This window comes from Oncorhynchus mykiss, chromosome 4 (genome assembly GCF_057628025.1).
Source record: "Oncorhynchus mykiss isolate SJ-2025 chromosome 4, ASM5762802v1, whole genome shotgun sequence".
In the NCBI taxonomy this organism is placed as follows: Eukaryota; Metazoa; Chordata; class Actinopteri; order Salmoniformes; family Salmonidae; genus Oncorhynchus; species Oncorhynchus mykiss.
In genome coordinates this window covers 87,420,572-87,437,055 of record NC_143025.1, presented here as the reverse complement: position 1 = coordinate 87,437,055, position 16,484 = coordinate 87,420,572, and the positions used below count along the sequence as shown (strand labels likewise).

The window sequence follows — 16,484 nt, the reverse complement described above, 5'->3', positions numbered from 1 at the left end:
CTGCCCAATGGGTCTAAGAAGTTGAATATATGAAACTTTGATAAACCTCAAATTAATGCAATATCTACCATATTGAAACAGAATATCTACATTGAAATTGAATTTCAAAAATGTATGCGATTTATTCATTCAATTCAGTTTTTAAAATCATGGAATTCAATGTGTGCATTACAAATTGTTAGATATTAAATACAATTTCTGTTGGCACTGAAACCACTCCATAGTTCTATTCTAGTGCTAGAGATTCACTGAGAGAGATTTAGACCTGAGACGTGTGTTCATATGACAAAGAGAAGTGTTGTTGTACACACCTGACCAGTGTGTTCAGTCTCGTCCTTGTTGATGAGGTACATCAGGAAGAAGCTGCATGGGAAGAAAAGCCGTGTGGCCAAATATTAACTCAGGCTTTCATCCAGAGCATCACTGGTAAAGTTAAGTACATCTAATTCAATTCAAACGAGAGCCTTTAATGGAGCATCTCTGGTCGTATGTGTGCTTGAACAACATCCTCGTGTCAGTCAGTTATGTACTCACAGGTAGTTGGCCAGGTTGTGTTCTTGTAAGGTGTGGGTCTCAAAGCCGTGGGGTGTAGTATCAAAGTAGTCGTTTCCAATTCCACAGATGAAGCATTTCGTCTACAGTAAGAGGATAGAATGTGTTTACCCAATCAGATACACTCCCCTCCCCTAACATATTGCATTTATTCAAGAAGATGCTTATTCCTAACATTGATTGTTTGTTTGTTATTTTTATTTAACCTTTCTTTAACTAGGCAAGTAAGTTTAGAACAAAATCTTATTTACAATTACGGCCAAACCCTCCCCTAACCCGGATGACGCTGGGACAATTGTGCGCCGCCCTATGGAACTCCCGATCACGGCCGGTTGTGATACAGCCCGGGATCGAACCAGGTTCTGTAGTGACGCCTCTAGCACTGAGATACAGTGCCGTAGACCAGTGCGCCACTTGGGAGCCTAGAAAATGTTCTAGGTGAGACCAGGTGAACTCTTACCTCCATATCCTCCTTCACCTGCTCCTGCTGGTCTCTCAGTTCCCCAAACGCATCAATAATCAAACCTGGAATATTGAACAAGACAGCATTTTAACTTCTTAAACACGGTAAAGTCCTCTCAGCTGTTGTTCTGAACACCAGGGGCCGTACGTATCATAAGTTTCAGAGTAGGAGTGCTGATTTAGGATCACACCAGGTAAGATCACATGATCCTAGACCTCACCCCAAAGAGCCTGGTATTTAGTTTAATTTTTATTTATTCTAGTGTTGACGTGGCAGCTAAAAGCTGAATTGTGTGTAAAAACATCAAGAACTTCAAGAAAACTAATGTGATACAGTATCAAAGTTCCGTAGTAACATACCAAAGTTGGTCAATTCCATTTCAATTCCAATCAATTCAAATAGGTAAAACATTGTAATTCCAATTCAAAATGCCACTTATTGAAGAGAATTGGAGTTCCAGTGTACTTCCTGAATTGACTGGTAGTAACGTACCCTGAATGATAGCCAGGAGGATGACGATGACGAAGAAGAAGAAGGTGATGTCGAAGAGGATACGCCACAGCTCGTAGGGGTCTCCGGCCGGGTCCTCGAGCTCATCACCGATACCACCGCCGGCCCTCACCCCCGCGTACAGGTGGAACAGATAGCACTGAAGAGGATATACAGGAGGAACAGATAGCACTGAGGAGGATATGCAGGTGGAACAGATAGCACTGAGGAGGATATACAGGAGGAACAGATAGCACTGAGGAGGATATACAGTAGGAACAGATAGCACTGAGAAGGATATACAGGAGGAACAGATAGCACTGAGGAGGATATACAGGAGGAACAGATAGCACTGAGGAGGATATACAGGTGGAACAGATAGCACTGAGGAGGATATACAGGAGGAACAGATAGCACTGAGGAGGATATACAGGAGGAACAGATAGCACTGAGGAGGATATACAGGTGGAACAGATAGCACTGAGGAGGATATACAGGAGGAACAGATAGCACTGAGGAGGATATACAGAAGGAACAGATAGCACTGAGGAGGATATACAGAAGGAACAGATAGCACTGAGGAGGATATACAGGAGGAACAGATAGTACTGAGGAGGATATACAGAAGGAACAGATAGCACTGAGGAGGATATACAGGTGGAACAGATAGCACTGAGGAGGATATACAGGAGGAACAGATAGCACTGAGGAGGATATACAGAAGGAACAGATAGCACTGAGGAGGATATACAGGAGGAACAGATAGTACTGAGGAGGATATACAGAAGGAACAGATTGCACTGAGGAGGATATACAGGAGGAACAGATAGCACTGAGGAGGATATACAGGAGGAACAGATAGCACTGAGGAGGATATACAGGAGGAACAGATAGCACTGAGAAGGATATACAGGAGGAACAGATAGCACTGAGGAGGATATACAGGTGGAACAGATAGCACTGAGGAGCATATGCAGGTGGAACAGATAGCACTGAGGAGCATATGCAGGTGGAACAGGAGGAACAGATAGCACTGAGGAGGATATACAGGTGGAACAGATAGCACTGAGGAGGATATACAGGAGGAACAGATAGCACTGAGGAGGATATACAGAAGGAACAGATAGCACTGAGGAGGATATACAGGTGGAACAGATAGCACTGAGGAGGATATACAGGAGGAACAGATAGCACTGAGGAGGATATACAGGAGGAACAGATAGCACTGAGGAGGATATACAGGAGGAACAGATAGCACTGAGGAGGATATACAGGTGGAACAGATAGCACTGAGGAGGATATACAGAAGGAACAGATAGCACTGAGGAGGATATACAGAAGGAAAAGATAGCACTGAGGAGGATATACAGAAGGAAAAGATAGCACTGAGGAGGATATACAGGTGGAACAGATAGCACTGAGGAGGATATACAGTAGGAACAGATAGCACTGAGGAGGATATACAGGAGGAACAGATAGCACAGAAGGATATACAGGAGGAACAGATAGCACTGAGGAGGATATACAGGTGGAACAGATAGCACTGAGGAGCATATGCAGGTGGAACAGATAGCACTGAGGAGGATATACAGGTGGAACAGGAGGAACAGATAGCACTGAGGAGGATATACAGGTGGAACAGATAGCACTGAGGAGGATATACAGGAGGAACAGATAGCACTGAGGAGGATATACAGAAGGAACAGATAGCACTGAGGAGGATATACAGGTGGAACAGATAGCACTGAGGAGGATATACAGGTGGAACAGATAGCACTGAGAAGGATATACAGGAGGAACAGATAGCACTGAGGAGGATATACAGGTGGAACAGATAGCACTGAGGAGGATATACAGGAGGAACAGATAGCACTGAGGAGGATATACAGGAGGAACAGATAGCACTGAGGAGGATATACAGGAGGAAACAGATAGCACTGAGGAGGATATACAGGAGGAACAGATAGCACTGAGGAGGATATACAGGAGGAACAGATTAGAGGTTGACCGATTTCAAGTTTTCATAATCGGAAATCTGTATTTTTGGGAGCCGATTTTGCCCATTGTTATACCTTTATTCAACTAGGAAAGTCAGTTAAGAACACATTCTTATTTTCAATGACGGTCTAGGAACAGTGGGTTAACTGCCTGTTCAGGGGCAGAATGACAGATTTTCACCTTGTCAGCTCGGGGGATCCAATCTTGCAACCTTACAGTTAACTAGTCCAACTCTCTAACCACCTGATTACATTGCACTCCACGAGGAGCCTGCCTGTTACGCAAATGCAGTAAGCCAAGGTAAGTTGCTAGCTAGCATTAAACTTATCCTATAAAAAACAATCAATCAATCATAATCACTAGTTAACTACACATGGTTGATGATATTACCAGTTTATCTAGCGTGTCCTGCGTTGTATATAATCGATGCAATGCTGGGGGATGATATAACAAAAGCGCATTTGCGAAAAAAGCACAATCGTTGGACGACTGTACCTAACCATAAACACCAATGCCTTTCTTAAAATCAATACACAGAAATATATATTTTTAAACCTGCATATTTAGCTAAAAGAAATCCAGGTTAGCAGGCAATATTAACCAGGTGAAATTGTGTCACTTCTCTTGCGTTCATTGCATGCAGAGTCAGGGTATATGCAACAGTTTGGGCCGCCTGGCTCATTGCGAACTAATTTGCCAGATTTTTACGTAATTATGACATAACATTGAAGGTCGTGCAATGTAACAGGAATATTTAGATTGATGGATGCCACCCGTTAGATAAAATACGGAACGGTTCCGTATTTCACTGAAAGAATAAACGTTTTGTTTTCGAAATAATAGTTTCCGGATTCGACCATATTAATGACCTAAGAATCGTATTTCTGTGTGTTATGTTATAATTAAGTCTATGATTTGATAGAGCAGTCTGACTGAGCGATGGTATGCTCGTAAGCATTCATTCAAACAGCACTTTCGTGCGTTTTGCCAGCAACTCTTCGCTGTGCTTCAAGCACAGCGCTGTTTATGACTTCAAGCCTATCAGCCTAATGGCTGGTGTAACCGATGTGAAATGGCTAGCTAGTTAGCGGGGTGCGCGCTAATAGCATTTCAAACGTCACTCGCTCTGAGACTTGGAGTGGTTGTTCCCCTTGCTCTGCATGGGTAACGCTGCTTCGAGTGTGGCTGTTGTCGATGTGTTGCTGGTTCGAGTCCAGGGAGGAGCGAGGAGAGGGACGGAAGCTATACTGTTACACTGGCAATACTAAAGTGCCTATAAAAACATCCAATGGTAAAAGGTACTGTATATGAAATACAAATGTTATAGAGAGAAATAGTCCTATAAATACTATATTAACTACAACCTAAAACTTCTTACCTGGGAATATTGAAGTCTTATGTTAAAAGGAACCACCAGCTTTCATATGTTCTCATGTTCTGAGCAAGGAACTGAAACGTTAGCTTTCTTACATGGCACATATTGCACTTTTACTTCTCCAACTCTTTGTTTTTGCATTATTTAAACCAAATTGAACATGTGTCATTATTTATTTGAGGCTAAATAGATTTTATTGATGTATTATATTAAGTTAAAATAAGTGATCATTCAGTATTGTTGTAACTGTCATTATTACAAATAAATAAAAATTGGCCGATTAATCGGTATCGGCTTTTTTGGTCCTCCAATAATCGGTATCGGTATCGGCGTTGAAAAATCATAATCGGTCGACCTCTAGATCAGATAGCACTGAGGAGGAGGGGTTTTAAAACTCGATCTTTCAACAGAAAGTAGTAAAGGATAGAGGGGGAGGATTTTAAACTCCTCGTTCAACAGATCTACACTAGTGTGAAGTGGTGAGGTGTCTTCAACGCTGTGTGAAGGATATGCAGCAGTGTTGACAACCTTCTTGGATACCTTCCTAAAACATGATCTGTGAGTGGAGGAATGAACTCTAACCAAGCCATCTATTAGTGGGTTATCTTAAGAACTTAACGTGTGAAGGATGTGCATGACTCATTTATACGTGCTATGACACAGTATCAATACTACTGCGTTGAGTCATCCTTTAGCAGTGAGTAGTGGTGTGTGTGTGTGTATAGACTTACAGTCATCATGTCGTCACACTTCATGTCAGGTGCGTCCTCGTCCTCGCTCTTGTTGTAGAACTTTCTGAAGAAGTTGAAGGCCACCACAGTGTACAGATACACCACCACCGCCAACAGACCTACAGTCAGCACCAACTGTAGAGAGAGAGAGTGAGGGGTCATTATTAGTGATGATGTTGAAGGCCACCACGGGGTTCAGATACACTTCCAACAGACAGTTAGCGCCAACTGGAGAGAGGAAATTAATATTCACATTATTCTCAACATGCAGAAATGTAAAGTGTGTTGAGACCTGTGCCAAATGCACTTTAAATAAACATGACTTCACTTGACTTGAGAGAGGATAACAATCCCGCTCCTCCACGCACTCAACTGGTTTCCAGTCGAAGCTCCCATCCACTACAGACCATGGTACCTGCCTACAGAGCAGCAAGAGGAACTGCCCCTCCCTAACTTCAGGCTCTGCTCAAACCCTACACCCCAACCCGAACACTCCATTCTGCCACCTCTGGTCTCTTGGCCCTTCCACCCCTATGGGAGGGCAGCTCCCCCTCAGCCCAAGCTCCTCCAAGCTCCTCTCTGTCCTGGCACCCTAATGGTAGAAACAACTTCCCCCTGAAGCTAGAACAGCAGAGTTCCTGTCTATTTTACAAAAATATCTGAAACTCTACCTCTTCAAAAAGTATCTTAAATAATCCCACGCTCCCCCAAAATATTAAACAAAAGCCTTTTGAGAACTAACACTAGCACTGACTTTTCCCCCTAACTAGCACTGACTTTTCCCCTAACTAGCACAGACTTTTCCCCTAACTAGCACAGACTTTTCCCCTAACTAGCACAGACTTTTCCCCTAACTAGCAGACTTTTCCCCTAACTAGCACAGACTTTTTCCCTAACTAGCACAGACTTTTCCCCTAACTAGCACAGACTTTCCCCTAACTAGCACAGACTTTTCCCCTAACTAGCACTGACTTTTCCCCTAACTAGCACAGACTTTTCACCCTAACTAGCACAGACTTTTCCCCCTAACTAGCACAGACTTTTCCCCTAACTAGCACAGACTTTTCCCCCTAACTAGCACAGACTTTTCCCCTAACTAGCACAGACTTTTCCCCTAACTAGCACAGACTTTTCCCCCTAACTAGCACAGACTTTTCCCCCTAACTAGCACAGACTTTTCCCCCTAACTAGCACAGACTTTTCCCCCTAACTAGCACAGACTTTACCCCCTAACTAGCACAGACTTTACCCCCTAACTAGCACAGACTTTTCCCCTAACTAGCACAGACTTTTCCCCCTAACTAGCACAGACTTTTCCCCTAACTAGCACAGACTTTTCCCCTAACTAGCACAGACTTTTCCCCCTAACTAGCACAGACTTTTCCCCCTAACTAGCACAGACTTTTCCCCCTAACTAGCACAGACTTTTCCCCTAACTAGCACAGACTTTACCCCCTAACTAGCACAGACTTTTCCCCTAACTAGCACCGACTTTTCCCCCTAACTAGCACAGACTTTTCCCCCTAACTAGCACAGACTTTACCCCCTAACTAGCACAGACTTTTCCCCCTAACTAGCACAGACTTTTCCCCTAACTAGCACAGACTTTACCCCCTAACTAGCACAGACTTGTCCCTCTAACTAGCACAGACTTGTCCCTCTAACTAGCACAGACTTTTCCCCCTAACTAGCACAGACTTGTCCCTCTAACTAGCACAGACTTGTCCCCCTAACTAGCACAGACTTTACCCCCTAACTAGCACAGACTTTGCTGATAGATACTATACTGAGGAAAAATGTACTTACTATGACTGAGATATGTGGCTGTCCCACCTAGCTACACCGTATATACAAAAGTATGTGGACATCCCTTCAAATTAGTGTATTCGGCTATTTCAGCCACATCCGTTGCTGACAGGTGTATAAAATTAAGCTTTTTGAAAAATTAGCTTTTTGGTCTTAAAGGACTAGAGCAGTCAAAAACGTGATATCCTGTGTTTTATATAGAGCATTCGAAAAATATTCAGACCCCTTGACTCTTTCCACATTTAATTAGGTTACAGCCTTATTCTAATATAGATAGTTTTTTTTTAACTCATCAATCTACACAAAATACCCCTTAATGACAGAGCAAAAACAGGTTTGTAGAAATGTTTGCAAATCTATAAAAATAAAAATAAATGAAATATCACATTTACATTCAGACCCTTTACTCAGTACTTTGTTGGGGCACCTATTTTAATCCATTTTAGATTAATAAGGCTGTAATGTAACAAAATGTGGGAAAAGTGAAGGGGTCTAAATACTTTCTGAATGCTCTGTATATATTTCCACACTAAATAATACTGTAAAATTGGGACATTTATTATAATGTCATTTTAATGTAAGAGCCGTTGGAAAAGACCGCCTGAAATGTCAGCCTGTTTTGGTGGGATGGAGTTTTGGCCTGCCTGGCGACATCACCAGGTGGTATAAGTTAATAGACTAATAAGTAATAGTTACAAACCTCTGACAATTAATGTTCAGGTTACAGATTCCTCCCATTAGGCTCATCCAATCAGCCTCTCACTCCCAGACAGTCCTAGCTAAATTCTTCCTTGAGAAATGTGGTCTTCGCTAAAAAGCTATTTTTGTTTTATTTTTGACACTTTTAATTGGAAAAAAATAACAGTAAGGTACTTAATTGTTACCTAGGAATTATTTGATATTGAGATAAAACGGCTGAATTGGGCCTTTCATTTAAGGTTAGGGTTAGCATTGTGGTTAGCAGAGGTGTGGACTCGAGTCACATGACTTGGATTCGAGTCAAGACTCGAGTCACAAATATGATGACTTGCAACTCGACTTTGACTTTAACGCCAATGACTCGTGACTTGACTTGGACTTGAGCCGTATGACTCGACCTGACTTGATACCCTCCCCAACCCTCCCCAAGCCTCCCCAACCCCAAATATAAAAAAATGATGCTATTAAACAAAGTGTGCAGCGCATCAACTCTTCATTTAACGGATTACAGTTTGAATCGGACAGCAGCCAATCAAATTGTGCCAGCTGAGGAAAAGTTGTGCGTGGCAGTACAGAGGAACGTCGGCGGGTGAATTCAGATGGAGCCCTTGGAAAGATGATACCCCCAAATTATTATTTTTGAATATAAAGACGATGCTTTATCAACAAAAAACGGATTGCAACTTGCAAGACATGCGGGAAGAAAATTACAGAGGGGAGGAGCAACCATTTACAACTTTGTTAGACATTTGAAGGTGCACAAAGAACGTTAAGAAGTGGCTAATATAATATATAATATATAACTTTAGCATGTAGGCAACATAACATTAAATCAATGATCCTCCACACAGTCAGTCAGTGTGGGAACGTGATCATTGCACCCAAGATTGAGCTACAACTGGCGAGGCAGTTGGTAGCCTAAAATCCTGCCTGATGTTACTGCTTTTCCTAAATCCATTGACATATGTTAGCCTACTGTAACCACACTGTGTGTGTGTGTGTGTGTGTGTGTGTGTGTGTGTGTGTGTGTGTGTGTGTGTGTGTGTGTGTGTGTGTGTGTGTGTGTGTGTGTTGAGCGATTGTGTACAAGCCTACATCGCCCGATTGCGCCCCAAAGCGACCCTCGATCAATATTGGCTACCCATGTATTTCCATGGAAATACAACATTTATTTGGAAAGTAATACATTTATAGATATTTTTTAAAAGCATTCATGATTTACGTAAATGTAATATACTAACTATTACTCTTGTTAAAAATATGAAATGGTATTACATTTGGTGAAGAGTACATTATGACTTGTTTAGGACTTGATACTTGTCGGACTTGACTTGGGACTTGAGTGCTAAGACTTGAGACTTACTTGTGACTTGTAAAACAATGACTTGGTCCCACCTCTGGTGGTTAGGGTTGTTATGTTTGTTCCTTATATAATGACAAACGGGGGCGTAGGTTTAACTACTTTTAATGAACATATACTTCAGCTAGAAAACTCCATGTTTAGCCATCCAAGGCATTCTTCCACCACCTGCCCCCCGCATAGCCTGTTGGATAACGTAGTCTAAATGTTATTAACACATAACAACACAAGGGTTAGTTTTAAAATCATATTTGATGACTTTGTGGCTGTGCCAGCTAGTGACCACTCTGCAGAGCTGCCTCCAGAACAAGATTCATGACGAAAAACGCTGCATTGAGATGTCCCCCTGATCTACAGTCTAGTGATTAAAATGTATGTGTGGCCCCGTGACAGTGTCTGGCGGTGTTATTGCCACGTGCCTGTTTTCCGTTGTGAGTGACGGAGGACAGGATGGTCCGGAGGGTCTTGAAGCCCATGGCGATGTCCAGCAGATGGGCAGCGAAGAAGAAGTTGTTATAGTGCCCCAGGATGGACATGGTGGCGTACCAGATCAGGTACAGGAACGACTGACATGACAGAACAAGGAAATGTGAAGCTCAGTCCATCAGTTTTTCAGTCTAAAATCAACTTGAAATTCCTAGTCCTTTCCCCTTTGTGTTTGCAGATCGCAAGGGACTGGATAGGTATAAGCAGTATAGTGATGGCTCCAGCTAGCCTTCTGATGGCCTCAGGGTGGTTTGACCATACTCCTTACACCTATCCAGAGCCCTACTGCCAGCCACAAACACTGAAAGGGGAGGGGCTAGGTTGACAGTTTGTCTTTACTGAGGGAGTAAACACGTACGTTATCAGTCAGCACCACTCCCATTTTCCAGATGTGGTACTTGGTGTCGATAGAGCTCAACCTGCCAGTAGGAAACAGACAGATGTTTTTTAGCGTTGAATTAAACCAAGTTACCTACCCACCCATTCACAATACAGTATCATGTATTTTACTGTGTTGATATGAGAGGATTACTTTCTCACTGGCGGTGAGACGCTATGTATTTCACTATGTTTATTAGCTACGTGTTTATTACCAGTGCATGTGAGGGAAAAATTACATATTTACCTGATTTATTTGATATTAATGGTTAACAATTAATATTTAACTAAGAGTAAGACATTTCTCCTAATGTCTTTGTTTTCATGGTCTCCACTGTAGGTGGGGGTGAAGTGAATATGCTTAGATAATACACTGCTGATACTCACTGTTTACAAATGGGAGAGGGGGGGGGGGGGGGGTCAATGTAAATTGTACGGTGGTGATTTTATTAATTGTTCAACAGTCTTATGACTTGGGGGTAGAAGCTGTTAAGGAGCCTCTTGGTCCTAGACTTGGCGCTCCGGTACTGCTTGCCGTGCGGTAGCAGAGAGAACAGTCTATGACTTGAGTTTTGTTAAGATGATATGAGAAGAGTGGATGTCTCACCAGGATACAAGAGAAGCCGCCTCCACCACGGTCTCCTGAGTAGGGTCAAAGTCCAGGGCGCTCTTATCCAGACCCAACAGCTCAGCTATCCGCTCAGCTCCATACAGGTCTCCATACTTATTAATGACCTATAGACAGACACATACAGGTCTCCATACTTATTAATGACCTATAGACAGAACAGACACATACAGGTCTCCATACTTATTAATGACCTAAAGACAGACACATACAGGTCACCATACTTATTAATGACCTATAGACAGACACATACAGGTCTCCATACTTATTAATGACCTATAGACAGAACAGACACATACAGGTCTCCATACTTATTAATGCCCTATAGACAGAACAGACACATACAGGTCACCATACTTATTAATGACCTATAGACAGAACAGACACATACAGGTCTCCATACTTATCAATGACCTATAGACAGACACATACAGGTCACCATACTTATTAATGACCTATAGACAGACACATACAGGTCTCCATACTTATTAATGACCTATAGACAGACACATACAGGTCTCCATACTTATTAATGACCTATAGACAGACACATACAAGTCTCCATACTTATTAATGACCTATAGACAGAACAGACACATACAGGTCTCCATACTTATTAATGACCTATAGACAGAACAGACACATACAGGTCTCCATACTTATTAATGACCTATAGACAGAACAGACACATACAGGTCTCCATACTTATTAATGACCTATAGACAGAACAGACACATACAGGTCTCCATACTTATTAATGATCTATAGACAGAACAGACACATACAGGTCTCCAGACTTATTAATGACCTATAGACAGAACAGACACATACAGGTCTCCATGCTTATTAATGACCTATAGACAGAACAGACTCATACAGGTCTCCATACTTATTAATGACCTATAGACAGAACAGACACATACAGGTCTCCATACTTATTAATGACCTATAGACAGAACAGACACATACAGGTCTCCATACTTATTAATGACCTATAGACAGACACATACAGGTCTCCATACTTATTAATGACCTATAGACAGACACATACAGGTCTCCATACTTATTAATGACCTATAGACAGAACAGACACATACAGGTCTCCATACTTATTAATGACCTATAGACAGAGGAGACAGGGATTGATTTGGGTTTATATGATTGCTATACTACACGATGTAGTTATATGTGTATATTATTCGTGTGGAATCCTGTGTGAATAAGGCTGTACTCGTACCTTCCGTTTGATAAACTTGTCCCAGTAGTTATTGGGGAAAGATCTGCAGAAACATAAGAAGGATAACAGTTATAGTTCAATGTCTCTACAATTCTATTAGGACCATTAATCTGAAGCTGGTGACATTTTCAACAGACTTTTTAATATTAGTGTACACATTTCTTGACTTTGGCAGGAGCTTACAGGAACTGAGTACCGGCACCTCAAATGTTCTACTGCTTGAGTTCCTGCACCTCTTATAGATTAGCTCAAAAAGTATTGTGGAGCGACTAAATATAAACAGTACCGGTACCTGTTTCAGTCCAAGTCAGGTTTTCCTCAGTGGTATGACTCACGGGGTGTTGATGACGAGGCGGTCCCACTGGCCCGTGATGTCATCGTCTGCCGGCTGCTCTGTGATGTAGAGACCTTCAAACTCCAACAGCCTGGCGATCCCCTTCTCTCTCTTAAACACCACCAGAGGCACCTGGGAGGGAAATGGATGACAGAGAGAAGGGGTGAGAGGAGAAACATGGAGGAAGAAGAGAATAGAATGGAATGACAGAGAAAGAAAGAAGATAATGATGTTGTGGATTGACGTGAACAGTTGACTGTAATAAACACCAGTCATACTGATTGATAGATTAAATGATTGTAATCACCTTGAGAAAGTAGTAGCCAACCAAACACAGGATAGAGAGGGCAGTGTGGAACACAGCCAGGAAACACAGAATAGGAGCCATGTAGCCTGTACTCTCCTCCAGGACAAAGTACTCCTCACCACCTTCATCATCATCAGAACTAGTCCAAGAGTCATCCTCATCATCCTCAGCAGCAGTCACCTGAGGGGAAAACGACCCACAGAGAAAATGTGTTTTTATTTGTTTGACAGATATGGTAAAAACCCAGCAAACACACACCTCACAATCTTGTCTCAAAGTTGACACACAATAGCCTGGTTCTTGATAAGAATGTACAGTGCATTTGGAAAGTATTCAGACCCCTTGACTTTTTTCACATTTTTTTTTATGTTACAGCCTTATTCTAAAATTGATTAAATACATTTTTTCCTTTTCAATCTACTCACAAAATCCCATAATGATATCACAATATCCCATAATGACAAAATGAAAACAGGTTTTAGAGAATTTTGCAAATTTATGCAAATTACAAAACAGAAATACCTTATTTACATAAGTGTGCAGACCGTTTGCTATGAGACTCAAAATTGAGCTCAGGTGCATCCTGTTTCCATTGGTCATCCTTGAGATGTTTCTACAACATGATTGGAGTCCACCTGTGGTAAATTAAATTGATTGGACATCGTTTGGAAAGGCACACACCTGTCTATATAAGGTTCCACAGTTGACAGTGCATGGCAGAGTAAAAACCAAGCCATGAGGTCGAAGGAAATGTCCGTAGAGGTTCGAGACAGGATTGTGTCAAGGCACAGATCTGGGGAATCTAGACTCCTCCTAGAGCTGGCCCCCTGGCCAAATTGAGCAATCGGGGTAGAAGGGCCTTGGTCAGGGAGGTGACCAAGAACCCAATGGTCACTCTGACAGAGCTCTAGAGTTCCTCTGTGGAGATGGGAGAACCTTCCAGAAGGACAACCATCTCTGCAGCAATCCACCAATCAGGACTTTATGATAGAGTGGCCAGACAGAAGCCACTCCTCAGTAAAGGGTACATGACAGCCCGCTTGGAGTTTGCCAAAAGGCACCGAAAGACTCTCAGACCATGAGAAACAAGATTCTCTGGTCTGATGAAACCAAGATTGAACACTTTGTACAGCGACACTCCCCATCCAACCTGACAGAGCTTGAGAATTTCTGCAGAGAAGAATGGGAAAGACTCCCCAAATACAGGTGTGACATGCTTGTCGCGTCATATCCAAGACGTCTTGAGGATGTAATCGCTGCCAAAGGTGATTCAACAAAGTACTGAGTAAAGGGTCTGAATACTTACATATTAAGAATTTTTATTCTTAATACATTTTCAAAAATATCTAAAAATCTGTTTTTGCTTCGTCATTATGGGGTATTGTGATGTCATTATGGGGTATTGTGATGTCATTAAGGGGTATTGTGTGTAGATTGATGAGAATACATATATTTTTTGATACAGTACATTTTAGAATAATGCTGTAAAGTAACATTTGGAAAATAGAAGGGGAATGAATACTTTCTGAACGCACTGTATGTAAATAAAATAATAATCTTATTTGTATCTTGTAGAAGAGAGAGCAAGAAAACCCTGTAATGTGTATCACTGCAAATGACCTTGTAGAACAGTAGAATGAAGTTGATGGCAAACGCCACAAACAGAGCCAGGAAACGCATGTTGTAGAAGTTTCGAGCCAACGTGTTCTGGAACACATGGAACACAAAGTTAGACATTTAGTCATGATAGTACATTTAGTCATGATAATACATTCAGTCATGATAATACATTCAGTCATGATAATACATTCAGTCATGATAATACATTCAGTCATGTTCAGACGTCTTCTGAGGTGAGCGTGACTGCAAAGAAGATGAAATGGAAGGTCACTATTGACAGCATGTGGCAGGCAAACACGTCTGTGTTTGAGAGCATCAATTCTGATCAGTCGCTGATCACCGACTAAACAAACGGACTGATCTTCAAATAATAAGCAGTTATCTAGGAGGCAAATCAGTTCAGTTAGTTTGCAGTCTCCAACTGCAATATAATAATTATAATAAATGTTTTACACTTTACTGCACTCAATACGCAAAGCTGTAGTCGATCTTGAACAAGTATAATGTCTGATGTATTACCAGCATCTTGGCCTGGTAGACCTCCAGCCCAGCCAAGAAGCTGGCAAAGAAGGAAGTAGGAGCCTCCTTTGATTGGCTGTTTCTGGACTTGGGAACGGGCTTATCCTGAGCCACTTCCTCTTTAGGCTGCTCCGCCTTGACCTTGTCTTCCTTTTCCTTCTTCTCTGTGCTGTGAGAACACAAGATGACCGCCGATCTGTTATCGATCTGACACCAGCACATAGCTCTGACATCTGTTAGAGAGCTGAAACTCCAACACAACAACACAACACACCCTTTCATTTCATTATTTCAATTTTAAGAAATAATGAGCAATTAAGATCAGACTCTTATTTTCGATAACAAACTGTCAAGATGCGAGAAACCGAGCAATGGATTTTTAATTTAAACGCTTTAAATAAAGTAAATTAAGATTGAATTAAGATTTGAACATGTCCTCCATGTTACATAGCTGAAGTAAACATACAGAGATGAATAAATAGTGTAGACCACTCACTCTGCTTTCTCTGGTTCCGACTCCTTTGGTTCAGAAGCAGCTTTCTACATGAGACAGACAACAGAAGGTTAGAGAGGTTCAGGCTTCTACATGAGAAGGACAACAGAAGGTTAGAGAGGTTCAGGCTTCTACATTAGACAGACAACAGAAGGTTAGAGAGGTCCAGGCTTCTACATGAGACAGACAACAGAAGGTTAGAGAGGTTCAGGCTTCTACATGAGAAGGACAACAGAAGGTTAGAGAGGTTCAGGCTTCTACATGAGAAGGACAACAGAAGGTTAGAGAGGTTCAGGCTTCTACATGAGACAGACAACAGAAGGTTAGAGAGGTCCAGGCTTCTACATGAGACAGACAACAGAAGGTTAGAGAGGTTCAGGCTTCTACATGAGAAGGACAACAGAAGGTTAGAGAGGTTCAGGCTTCTACATGAGAAGGACAACAGAAGGTTAGAGAGGTTCAGGCTTCTACATGAGAAGGACAACAGAAGGTTACAGAGGTTCAGGCTTCTACATGAGAAGGACAACAGAAGGTTACAGAGGAAACGTATTAGTGACACCATCCATGTGAAACAAACCTAGCGTTTACTGAGAACTGTACATAGAGAATCACCATTGTATTTAATGTATTCCCTTTACCTACTGTTTTAGAGACAGGCCTACAGAACGCTCACCTTCTTCTCCACAGTGGCGGTGGTCTCAGGAGTCTCAGAGACGTCTCCCAGTCCAGGATCAACATGTTTTAACCCTTCCCCTTTCTTTGGCGTGGGATTAATCATCTCCATCAAGATGTCCTGCTCTGCCTTGTCCGACGGTTTGATGGCCTGGTCTGTTCCGCCCGACACCGAATCACACACCTCCACCTTTTCCGTCTCCAACACGTCGCCATGGATACCGAACTGGGTGGGATCGGGCATGTTGCCCAAGATGTCTGTCACCTTCATGTTCTTGGCTCCTTCAAGTCAAATCAAACATAATTTAAAGTCTGTTTAAACAAAACGTTGCAACAC

The 16,484-nt window shown here is 42.1% G+C and overlaps 1 protein-coding gene across 2 annotated transcripts in view; it reads right to left on the bottom strand.

Annotated features, from left to right (window-relative positions):
- LOC110521100 (ryanodine receptor 3) overlaps window positions 1-16,484 on the bottom strand; it is a 266,242-nt gene that overhangs the window by 2,216 nt on the left and 247,542 nt on the right. For both annotated transcript variants that reach the window (XM_090233224.1, XM_036976224.2), the window contains 15 exons: window positions 16,149-16,429; window positions 15,479-15,522; window positions 14,983-15,151; window positions 14,464-14,550; window positions 12,844-13,023; window positions 12,538-12,668; window positions 12,203-12,245; window positions 10,945-11,072; window positions 10,318-10,378; window positions 9,893-10,039; window positions 5,609-5,743; window positions 1,508-1,664; window positions 1,013-1,077; window positions 535-635; window positions 312-363 (listed from right to left, as the gene is read on the bottom strand). In XM_090233224.1, coding sequence (XP_090089350.1) covers window positions 312-363; window positions 535-635; window positions 1,013-1,077; window positions 1,508-1,664; window positions 5,609-5,743; window positions 9,893-10,039; window positions 10,318-10,378; window positions 10,945-11,072; window positions 12,203-12,245; window positions 12,538-12,668; window positions 12,844-13,023; window positions 14,464-14,550; window positions 14,983-15,151; window positions 15,479-15,522; window positions 16,149-16,429 — 1,781 coding nt within the window. The remainder of the gene's footprint in view (window positions 1-311; window positions 364-534; window positions 636-1,012; window positions 1,078-1,507; window positions 1,665-5,608; window positions 5,744-9,892; window positions 10,040-10,317; window positions 10,379-10,944; window positions 11,073-12,202; window positions 12,246-12,537; window positions 12,669-12,843; window positions 13,024-14,463; window positions 14,551-14,982; window positions 15,152-15,478; window positions 15,523-16,148; window positions 16,430-16,484) is intronic.